This window comes from Coregonus lavaretus, assembly GCF_964263955.1.
Source record: "Coregonus lavaretus genome assembly, chromosome: 32".
Classification (NCBI taxonomy): Eukaryota; Metazoa; Chordata; class Actinopteri; order Salmoniformes; family Salmonidae; genus Coregonus; species Coregonus lavaretus.
In genome coordinates, this window is record NC_140019.1 from 26,894,423 (window position 1) to 26,906,481 (window position 12,059).

At 45.3% G+C, this 12,059-nt stretch overlaps 1 protein-coding gene across 4 annotated transcripts in view; it reads right to left on the minus strand.

Annotated features, from left to right (window-relative positions):
• Positions 1-12,059, minus strand: part of LOC311107875 (mediator of RNA polymerase II transcription subunit 12) — a 50,869-nt gene that overhangs the window by 23,175 nt on the left and 15,635 nt on the right. For 3 of the 4 annotated variants that reach the window (XM_084150456.1, XM_084150455.1, XM_084150453.1), the window contains exons 15-23: positions 11,160-11,333; positions 10,549-10,693; positions 7,853-7,968; positions 3,016-3,159; positions 2,623-2,786; positions 1,937-2,068; positions 1,527-1,754; positions 1,197-1,341; positions 813-933 (exon numbers count right to left, since the gene is read on the minus strand). In XM_084150456.1, coding sequence (XP_084006582.1) covers positions 813-933; positions 1,197-1,341; positions 1,527-1,754; positions 1,937-2,068; positions 2,623-2,786; positions 3,016-3,159; positions 7,853-7,968; positions 10,549-10,693; positions 11,160-11,333 — 1,369 coding nt within the window. The remainder of the gene's footprint in view (positions 1-812; positions 934-1,196; positions 1,342-1,526; positions 1,755-1,936; positions 2,069-2,622; positions 2,787-3,015; positions 3,160-7,852; positions 7,969-10,548; positions 10,694-11,159; positions 11,334-12,059) is intronic. The other variant, XM_084150454.1, reaches the window with a different exon arrangement.

The window sequence follows — 12,059 nt, forward strand, 5'->3', positions numbered from 1 at the left end:
TCTAATACATAATGAATGGCCAGTATGACAAAAAAAGTGTAGACTTTACACTAACTGCCTTGAGCTTCAAGTTGTCATGATGACATGGCAAATGAATAAAACAGCAAACTACAGAGAACAGAAGCGCTTGAAGAAATTGGAATGTGTCCTAAATTGACTTTCAAGGAGTACCAAATACTAAGTGCCATTTTCAGAGCTGGGCTGCGAAGGAGTGTAGGCAAACAAGAATTTGACACATAGCTGAACTGCTGGCTGAGAAAGAGGAGAAGGGGAGGGGGGTCTGGCAGCACACGTGGTACCTAACATCCACAGGGGACTTAGAAAACAGGCTGAATAGGGCCTTGTCCTTGAGCGAGGGGCAGCCTTGACTGGCCATAGCGCGCATGCGAGCGCACACACACAGCAGAGGGGGATCAAACACACTGTGGCGTTTACCTCCCTCTCAGACAGACAGAAGTAAGTAATGCATTATGGGGCAGGGAGTTCCTTCAGAACTTGGAGAAGCAGGCAGGCACGGCAGGCCTCGGTGTACCGTTCACTCATTTCTAACAGGACCTGTTGGCTGGGTAGCTAGGCTGCATTAAATATAGATCCTGTGGAGAGACTGGGACCTGAGAATCTGTGAGTTAAAGTCTGGGTGGTGTTCATTAGGGTATGCGATGGAAAACGTTTTCCAATAAAAAGTGAAAATATAAGTTTCTTATTGGACAAGTCCAGGTAGTCCCTCCATGTTTCAGTTCGTTTTTCTTCCGTTTGGTACCTAATGAACAGGACCCTGGTTATGGGTCTGGGGCTGAGAGAGGAGCTCTTACCAGCGTTGAGGAGGGAGGGGATGGCTACGCAGCGGACCAGGTCCTCCAGGAGAAGACACTGGCGGGCGATGAGGATGGCTACGAAGGTGGCCAGGGAGTCATGGAAGGAGAGATCGCTGACCTGAGACAGGAGAGAGAAGAGAATAGAGAGATGTTCAAATTTGATGTGAGCTGCTAATTATTTAATGCGTAGTGGTGTAGAGAGAAAGACATGCTGGAATGTAACTGTCAGTGTTCCCCTCTAACCCGTGCCTCTCAGAGCCTGAGTGAGCAATGCATTTTCACTGGTGTAGAGAGAAAGATGCGCAAGGCTATTGCAAGGTGTGTGTGTGTGTGTATGTGTGTGTGTGTGTGTGTGTGTGCCGCACATGTGAACACACTCACATCCACGTTGCACAGGAGGTCGTTGAAGCCACAGTTGCCGTTGTTGGAGGAGCAGCAGAGGGCTTTGAGGACGCCCAGCCACTCAGCACTCAGAGAGCGACAGTAGGCAGTCAGCTCCGCACATAGGATCCCAATGTCATTCACTCTGCAGGGATACACACACAGAGATGGGTATTAAACGCATAAAACACCTTACTACAGAATTCATGTAAGACACGTATACCTGGTGAGTTGACAGTTACTAAGTCAAGAATCCTGTACTGTTTCAATGCATCTGGATGTATCAACAATCAATTATTGATAACGGTTTTATAGAAAAACAGTGCTTGCCTCTCGGGGTCCCGGTGGTCCACGCACACGTCCATGAGCACGTTGCAGACGAAGCTGTAGCGGTTGGCGGGGCTGTCGTTGAGGATCTTACCCACCATGCTGTGGTTGAAGTTGTGGGCCGACGGGTTGGCGATGGCCTCCATCATGAACACGGGGTCCCACAGCATGTTGGAGTCAGACGGGTCAATGTTACAGTAGATGGAGTTCTTCACCTTGGAGCAGAACTCACTGGACAAGAGGGGGAGAGAAAGGATACCGATTGGTTCTCCAATCATTATATGGCTACCATGGGGGGACAAATATTTTTGTTTCAACACAATATTAGCATTTAAAACGCCTTCGCCCCCTAAAAATTATCAGAATAAAATAAAACTGCATCGAACAGTTGGTGGTCCATGTTGATGTTTTACCTGAAGATCTCGCCAAACTTGCTCTTGAGGTGACAGCAGGAAGTATAGAGGTCGTACAGGTAGGCCAGGATGCAGCGCTCCGCTGAGGAGCAGTCGGCTGGGTTCACCCCTGACTTCACCACGATGCGCAATCTGGTCAATGAATAGTATTAAAACACGTTAATGCAAAACAACAAAGAACAGAAAGCTTTCTGTACTAAATTAGTTATAGAAGACAGGCTGAATTGAGTGCAGGATACAAGGGTACCAATGGAATAGTCCCAAAAGTGTTCTGTAAAAAAGCAGAGGCAGGTTTATTGGCAGTGAATAGCTTAGGTACCTTACTGTTTCTGCATCCAATAACGCTATGTTATTGAATGGCGCCCCCAGGCTATTGATGTGAATGGCTAAGGCTTGGATAACATTATCACCCAGGCTATAGAGGTGCATGGTTAAGGGCGCGGCCAAACGGGCCCGTAGTTTTGATCCATATCCGTGATTTCCAATGCTTTCTCAATGGGAGTCACACGTTGTCGGTCAATGGACAAAAAGTTCAGATGAGTTGAACTTTTGACAGGCCAACGGATACATTAGCCAATTAGAAAAAGAGGAGCACGCACAGACCAAAATGAATCCGTTCTTATTTGGTGTCCGTTCTCCACGGGTCAGTCTGGCCAAAGCCTAAGGGTTAAGCTTGTAAGACTTACCCGTCAAAGACCTGCGCCGTCTGCTCGGGGTTGAGGATGAGGCAGGAGTGGTACCTCCTCAGCACGGCCACGATGCACAGACACAGACCTGTGGTGTAGCTGCCCACCAGGCTGGACGACTTCAGCAGCAGCTCTGCCTCCACCAGGCTCAGCTCGTTCAGCAGCTAGATACACACACAGGGAAGAGAGAGAAGGTTCGTTATAGAAAGATTATTCATACAAATGATACTAAAGCATCAAGGGGAGAACAGCATAAACAATCACTAACAGAAACTGGTTAGAGAGAAACAGACTCAGGCATCAAGTACACATTAAAGGAAATATGACTGTAACTATGAGAAGTGGAATTAAATGCTGTGATTAAATGCCTTGACATTAGAGATAAAGCTGTACCTGAATGGCAAAGTCGATGAGGCCACTAATGTTGAGGGAGTACTCCATGAGGTCAAAGATGAACTGGATGTGCTGGACCAGGGGCAGGTGATAGGACATCCCTAAGGCAAAGCTGGTGATCTGTTCCAGAACATTCCTGGACACCTAGTCAGAAAGAACGGCAACAGGGTTATTACCTCTAGACAATAGTGATGTGCAGTTCGCTAACAACTCGTTCTTTTGGAATGACTTGTTTTACTGAGTGACTCATTCATTTGACCTGCAGCAGGATTAACACATGCTCCTCCGGCTCAGGAGCTCCAGAGACGCGTTCCGGCCACCAACTGTCGGTCATATGCGCGCAGGACAATAGCTCATGAGCATAGAGAAGAAAAATATATGTTTAGAAAGTAGCGGTGCATGGGTAAAATCACTGGGGAAGCCAAGCCCCCCCCCAAAAGAAAAGCCATATTACAACCAGTGTTGTGATAATTGCGTTGTTTGTTCTATAAATCCTGTAAACTCACATGCCTTGCGACTGTGATATATAGGCCTAAAGGCCAAGACAATAAGAAGACACAGTGGCAGAATAAATTCAACCACACCTTTGTTTTATCACAACACCTGTTAGCAACCTATGTTCAGTGAAGTCCACAAAGCATATTGCATGTACAGTAACATGACCTACAGCATGGTCAAGCAAGTTAATGTTTCCGACATTTTCGGACCACTAAACAACTATTGATTTAGAACCACAGAAAGTTACCGCAAGTCGCAAAGAAAACAGGAGCTGCCTCCACTATTCCAGCACCATTTCAACATCATCAAATCTGTTTAGTCTAATACAGTGACAACTAAAAGATACAAAAAACAATTTAGTCCAATCAATGTAAGCTAAATATAATGTGGCCACCGGAGGACAACACAACGAGATGCAACAATTCAAGTTTTTCTGTCAATGACGTATGCTCTCAATTGGATATGATAGGAGTGATGCCAAAATCCAAGCTGGCTTCCCCTTGACAGTTTTTTTTGGTGTGCCAGGACCATTCACAGTTGAGCTCGCTCAGTTTAGCGCAACACTGATTGGCTAATTTTGTATACTTTTTTTGTCAAGGGAGACCAGATGCTCACTGGCTTCCCTTGCCTTCAATGCTACGGGCGGTAACAATGTCATACTCGTTTGGACCAGACCGCATCAGATACATGGCCTACACGTAGAGAGACAGAGGGGCGCTGTTTCACTCGCTCGGATGCTTTCTCCTGTGAGATACATTCAGCCTCTTGCAAATTGAAGGAAAATTATGAAACACAGAGAGAAAAAAATTGGGGAAGCCTGGCTGCCCTTTGCACCCATGAATAAATGTAAATACAGGCCACTGTTTAGAACTGATAATTAATCGCATGACTACGAATAATTGATTATTGAATGAATGTTATGATGGACACAGCTCTGAAGAACCAAAACATACACAGCCTCTGCTCAACAAATTCAAACGCGAGAACAAATCGTTTGGGGGGCTGCAGTTCGCAAACGACTGTGCTTATTACCTAGCCTGGCTACCCAGACTCCTTGCTCTGGTCAAACGCTACGCCACGCATATTAGTTTCTTCTCCGCAATGGGAAGTATGTACAATATGTAGTGAACAACAGAGCAACGGAATAATTGAACGTGAGTGGTCAGGCTACTTATTACCCTGAAAGCAGTCAATGCATTCCGCCAAGAGTCGTTCACAATCTAGTCTGGTTGCGGCCACAACAAGTCCTCGTTTCAAATGTATCAAGAAATAATCGTATTTGTATGCCTAGCAATCAACAAATATACATAGTTTAAAGCACAAGTCTCAGCCACAAAATGACAGCTCCAATAAGCCCCCTACAGTGAACAACATGCTCGTAGAATCATGACAAGGGTGGGAAATTTACTTTTTGGTCCACCAGCCACTGTTGCAGGTAGATTTAAAAAATCTACCAGCCACTCAGATTTTTTACAAGCCCAAATATTTTTTATCTACATAATTAGACAAATAAAACAGATTAGCATGCTTTCTAATGTTTCAAAAACAAGAAATGTATTACTAGTAAGTAGCAATAGGGTATATTGCTTAATTTCAATTCATTTTTGTGACCTGCGTCTTTTAACCAATGTATGTTAAAATAAATAATTTAGATACAATAATAAAAACAGATACAGTTTTACAACTGAACATCAAGAATTAACAAAGTGCTTACCCTGCCACAAACAAACTGAGTGATACAGCTTATTTATTATTATAGTTCAGGGCTCTACGCTGACATTAATTATACATGATGATACATGATGTGCTCCTAAGTAGAAATGTAGAAGCAAACAAATAAATAAAATCACATTTTATTTGTCACATGCGCCAAATACAAACAGGTGTCGACCTTACAGTGAAATGCTTACTTACAAGCCCTTAACCAACAATGCAGTTCAAGAAATAGAGTTAAGAAAATATTTACTAAATAACTAAAGTAAAAAATAAAATAAAAAATAACAATAACGAGGCTATATATACACAGGAGATACCGGTACCCAGTCAATGTGCGGGGGTACAGGTTAGTCGAGGTAAATTTGTACATGTAGGTAAAATATATATATATATATACACACTGCTCAAAAAAATTAAGGGAACACTAAAATAACACATCCTAGATCTGAATGAATTAAATAATCTTATTAAATACTTGTTTCTTTACATAGTTGAATGTGCTGACAACAAAATCACACAAAAATTATCAATGGAAATCAAATGTATCAACCCATGGAGGTCTGGATTTGGAGTCACCCTCAAAATTAAAGTGGAAAACCACACTACAGGCTGATCCAACTTTGATGTAATGTCCTTAAAACAAGTCAAAATGAGGCTCAGTAGTGTGTGTGGCCTCCACGTGCCTGTATGACCTCCCTACAACGCCTGGGCATGCTCCTGATGAGGTGGCGGATGGTCTCCTGAGGGATCTCCTCCCAGACCTGGACTAAAGCATCCGCCAACTCCTGGACAGTCTGTGGTGCAACGTGGCGTTGGTGGATGGAGCAAGACATGATGTCCCAGATGTGCTCAATTGGATTCAGGTCTGGGGAACGGGCGGGCCAGTCCATAGCATCAATGCCTTCCTCTTGCAGGAACTGCTGACACACTCCAGCCACATGAGGTCTAGCATTGTCTTGCATTAGGAGGAACCCAGGGCCAACCGCACCAGCATATGGTCTCAAGGGGTCTGAGGATCTCATCTCGGTACCTAATGGCAGTCAGGCTACCTCTGGCGAGCACATGGAGGGCTGTGCGGCCCCCCAAAGAAATGCCACCCCACACCATGACTGACCCACCGCCAAACCGGTCATGCTGGAGGATGTTGCAGGCAGCAGAACGTTCTCCACGGCGTCTCCAGACTCTGTCACGTCTGTCACATGTGCTCAGTGTGAACCTGCTTTCATCTGTGAAGAGCACAGGGCGCCAGTGGCGAATTTGCCAATCTTGGTGTTCTCTGGCAAATGCCAAACGTCCTGCACGGTGTTGGGCTGTAAGCTCAACTCCCACCTGTGGACGTCGGGCCCTCATACCACCCTCATGGAGTCTATTTCTGACCGTTTGAGCAGACACATGCACATTTGTGGCCTGCTGGAGGTCATTTTGCAGGGCTCTGGCAGTGCTCCTCCTGCTCCTCCTTGCACAAAGGCGGAGGTAGCGGTCCTGCTGCTGGGTTGTTGCCCTCCTACGGCCTCCTCCACGTCTCCTGATGTACCGGCCTGTCTCCTGTTAGCGCCTCCATGCTCTGGACACTACGCTGACAGACACAGCAAACCTTCTTGTCACAGCTTGCATTGATGTGCCATCCTGGATGAGCTGCACTACCTGAGCCACTTGTGTGGGTTGTAGACTCCGTCTCATGCTACCACTAGAGTGAAAGCACCGCCAGCATTCAAAAGTGACCAAAACATCAGCCAGGAAGCATAGGAACTGAGAAGTGGTCTGTGGTCACCACCTGCAGAACCACTCCTTTATTGGGGGTATCTTGCTAATTGCCTATAATTTCCACCTGTTGTCTATTCCATTTGCACAACAGCATGTGACATTTATTGACAATCAGTGTTGCTTCCTAAGTGGACAGTTTGATTTCACAGAAGTGTGATTGACTTGGAGTTACATTGTGTTGTTTAAGTGTTCCCTTTATTTTTTTGAGTAGTATATATATATATATACACACACACACACACACACACACACACACACACACACACTCTAGGAGAACAATGACTAAAAGTTCATGAATAAATGTTTTTGGCAGTGATCCATGCTCAATCAAGCACAATCACCCGCCAACGTGGCTGGTAAAATATAAATTCTTACCCGCCAATGACAAAATCGACCCGCATTTGGCGTGTGTTAATATCCAACCCTGATCATGACTCTTTCGAGTTTTCAGTTCCTTTGTTCGCGGTAGGGGGTCCTGTGAGCGTCGCATTACTTACTCAAATTAACGAAATTAGTCAAAAGATTGGTTCTTTTGACTGAACGAGTCGAAAAGATCTGTCAGTAAAAATAGCCAAACTTCCCATCACTACTACAGAGGCCTACTGTAAAAACATAACTGAATATCCATAACATTGTACACTAGTATTGAAATAAAAGTAATTGAAAATATAAGTTTACCGTTAAAGACATTGTTTTATGAGAATCATTTAACTGTACATACCTTGGAAGCATGGTGGATATATCATAAGTATCGATTTTTACTGAATAACTTGAGAGGATACCATTAGCAAGTTTTGAAGCACACTTAAAACGATGACTGGACTGCTATGAGGGGGTGGGGGGGGGGGCTGGATCTCACCTGAGAGGTGACCTGGTGCTGGTCAAAATGGGAGAGGTGCTGGAATTTGGAGAAGATGTCCTCTGCTGTGGGGAAGGCCTCCGGCTTAGACCTCTTCCTCTTCTGTCCCTCTCCTCCTGAGAGAGAAGAGACAAAGAAAGTCCACTATTACACTGAACAAAAATGTAAAACGCAACATGTCAAGTGTTTCATGAGCTTTTTTGTGTGCACAAATTTGTTTACATCCCAGTTAGTGAGCATTTGTCCTTTGTGCTGGGGATAATAAAAGGCCACTAAAATGTGCATTTTTGTCACACAACACAATGCCACAGACTTCAAGTTGAGGGAGCATGCAATTGGCATGCTGACTGCAGGAATGTCCACCAGAGCTGTTGCCAGAGAACTGAATGTTCATTTCTCTACCATAAGCCGCCTCCAACGTTATTTTAGAGAATTTGGCAGTACATCCAACAGACCTCACGACCGCAGACCACGTGTATGGCGTCATGTAGGCGAGCGGTTTGCTGATGTCAACGTTGTGAACAGAGCGCCCCATGGTGGCAATGGAGTTATGGTATGGGCAGGCATAAGCCAAGGATAACGAACACAATTGAATTTGATAAATAGCAATTTGAATACACAAAAATACAGTGACGAGATCCTGAGGCTTATTGTGAGGTCCCATTTTTTTTAAGGTATCTGTGACCCACATATGCATATCTCAAGCTCTGTCAGGTTGGATGGGGAGCATCGCCACACAGCTATTTTCAGGTCTATCCGGTTCAAGTCTGGGCTCCGGCTGGGCCACTCAAGGACATTCAGAGACTTGTCCCGAAGCCACTCCTGCGTTGTCTTGGCTGTGTGCTAAGGGTCATTGTCTTGTTGGAAGGTGAACCTTCACCCAGTCTGAGGTCCTGAGCAGGTTTTCATCAAAGATCTCTCTGTACTTTGCTCCATTCATCTTCCCCTCGATCCTGACTAGTCTCCTAGTCCCTGCCACTGAAAAACATCCCCACAGCATGATGCTGCCACCAGCATTCTTCACTGTAGGGATGGTGCCAGGTTTCCTCCAGACGTGACGCTTGGCATTCAGGCTAAAGAGTTCAATCTTGGTTTCATCAGACCAGAGAATCTTGTTTCTCATGGTCTGAGAGTCTTTAGGTGCCTTTTGGCAAACTCCAAGCGGGCTGTCATGTGCCTTTTACTGAGGAGTGGCTTCCGTCTGGCCACTCTACCATAAAGGCCTGATTGGTGGAGTGCTGCAGAGATGGTTGTTCTTCTGGAAGGTTCTCCCATCTCCACAGAGGAACTCTTGAGCTCTGTCAGAGTGACCATCGGGTTCTTGGTCATCTCCCTGACCAAGGCCCTTCTCCCCCGATTGCGCAGTTTGGCTAGGCGGCCAGCTCTAGAAAGAGTCTTGGCGGTTCCAAACTTCTTCCATTTAAGAATGATGAAGGCCACTGTGTTCTTGGGGACCATTAATGCTGGGGTACCCTTCCCCAGATCTGTGCCTCACAATCCTGTCTTGGAACCCCAAGGACAATTCCTTCGACCTCATGGCTAGGTTTTTGCTCTGACATGCACTGTCAACTGTGGGACCTTACATAGACAGGTGTGTGCCTTTCCAAATCATGTTCAATCAATTGAATTTACCACAGGTGGACTCCAATCAAGTTGTAGAAACATCAAGGATGATCAACAGAAACAGGATGCACTTGAGCTCAATTTGAATCTCATAGCAAAGGGTCTGAATACTACAGGTCAAAAGTGGTGCCCTGTATATAGGGACTAGGGTGCCATTTCGGGAGTAAGCATTATAATCACATTCTCAAGGCCCTTCACTTTCGAAGTTCACATTATAATGACAGCGCTGAAATAGCTTAAAATATCAAAAGGAAAAGAGAAGGTTATGCAAAGCACAAGGGAAACGGGCTTGTAACAAGAAGGCCATCCGCTCAACTCCTAAGCAGGAATATGGCTGAAGATAAATGACATAAGAAAAAAGCACTTTAGCCTGCATAATTATAACTTTTCAAATCACCCTTGTTAACGTCACGTGGCAGCAAATCACAGCTATTAGCATAGAAATTGGACAGGAAGGAAATTAATATTGAATATAGGATGCTAGCCCTGGAGTCAATAGTCAAAAAGTCAAAATCCTGTGTTCTATAATGAAGAACAGAGGGGAAAGAGTGTTGGAGAAAAGATATGAAGGTTTCTGAGGACAGTTTTCAACTTGGGAAACGTTGAGGGGATCAGATAGGGGCAGATGTAACAGCAGACTGTCTCTCTCAAATGGTACCCTATTCCCTACATAGTGCACTACTTTAAGTACCGGACTATATACGGAATAGGGTGCCATTTGTGACGCAGAAAACAGGCACATCATCCATCAAAAACAATGTTAACAAAATAACGTCTCACCGCAATCTGCTCAAACATTATCTGTGATGTGATAGACGGGACACATCTGCTGAGAGTTGTGGGAATATACAACCTTGCTCAATAAATCTACGGTTGACATCACGACTTGCACTCAAATTCATGTCAAAGTCTCGAGTTCCCAGTCTTTCTTATCTCTCTACGAGAAAAATTGTAAAAGCAACGGCAGATAAAAACACAAACAGGCCATATTGCTCCAGGGAAAACAGAAGGCCCATAGATAAGGTCATTAAAAACCAGTGTCAAATAAGAAATGGAAGCAGTACTATTCTTACCTGTCTCTGCTGTGCTTTTGCGGTTGAGCACCTTCAAGATGTCTTTCGTGATTTTCTTGATGGCGTGCCTCGCTTCATCTCGCTGCTTGCCCACGCCGTAGAGCACCACCAGGCGCTGGTTGCACTCATGACTGGCACTCTCCTCCTGGGGACGACGACAACGTCAGTTAATGCATGCACTGTGTATTATGTAGTGGCATTTCACATAGCCTGAGATCTGAAGACTTATGTTGGCACTTATAGCTAATGCCTAGGCTTTAGTTTAGAGGGCTAACTGTGTCAAGGAGTGAGTCAATTTGTGCATAGGCTATGTAGTGGAGGTTGGGTACAAAGCAACGCCAGAAACCTGAAAACGTGTGTTAGCTCCCAGAGTTAATGCAAGTAAAGGCTTTAGCTTGAAGGGCTAACATGGCCTTGAGTTAGACCAACAACATGTGCCAATGTAGCAGAGGTAGTTCATTAAGCTTTGCTGGGGTGAAACTATAAAGCTCCCAGAGCCTGGACTTCTCCTCAGAGGGCTATCATGGTCTACATTTGCACTGATGACCCAGTTTGAATTCCATGTGTGTGTTAGAGCTGAGCTAGCCAAAGCCTCTCTCAGGGCTGCTTACCTGGGGGATGGGGAAGTGGGTAGCGTATTGGATGTGGCGGGGCTGCTCGTACACCAATGGGAAGACAGGATCCAGGGCCTTGTCTTTGCAGGCGCCCTTCCCTTCCTGTTCCGGGGCAGGCTTCTCGGGGGAGGGGCTGCCCTTCGACTCACAGTGCATTGGGGGAGAAAACATCTACAAAACAAGAGACAGCTCAAATTAACAGGGCTGCACACAACATGGAAAGGTTATCCAGAGGTCAATGGGACAGTCCGATGGAGCACAGGTATGAATACTATATAAACTCAGCAAAAAAAGATTCGTCCCTTTTTCAGAACCCTGTCTTTCAAAGATCATTAGTAAAAATCCAAATAACTTCACAGATCTTCATTGTAAAGGGTTTAAACACTGTTTCCCATGCTTGTTCAATGAACCATAAACAATTACTCATGTTCAATGAACCATAAACAATTAATGAACATGCACCTGTGGAACGGTCGTTAAGACACTAACAGCTTACAGACGGTAGGCAATTAAGGTCACAGTTATGAAAACTTAGGACACTAAAGAGGCCTTTCTACTGACTCTGAAAAACACCAAAAGAAAGATGCCCAGGGTCCCTGCGTGAACGTGCCTTAGGCATGCTGCAAGGAGGCATGAGGACTGCAGATGTGGCCAGTGCAATAAATTGCAATGTCCATACTGTGAGACGCCTAAGACAGCGCTACAGGGAGACAGGACGGACAGCGGATCATCCTCGCAGTGGCAGACCACGTGTAACAACACCTGCACAGGATCGGTACATCCGAACATCACAGGTACAGGATGGCAACAACAACTGCCCGAGTTACACCAGGAACGCACAATCCATCCATCAGTCCTCCCGAGTGGCGCAGTGGTCTAAGGCACTGCATCGCAGTG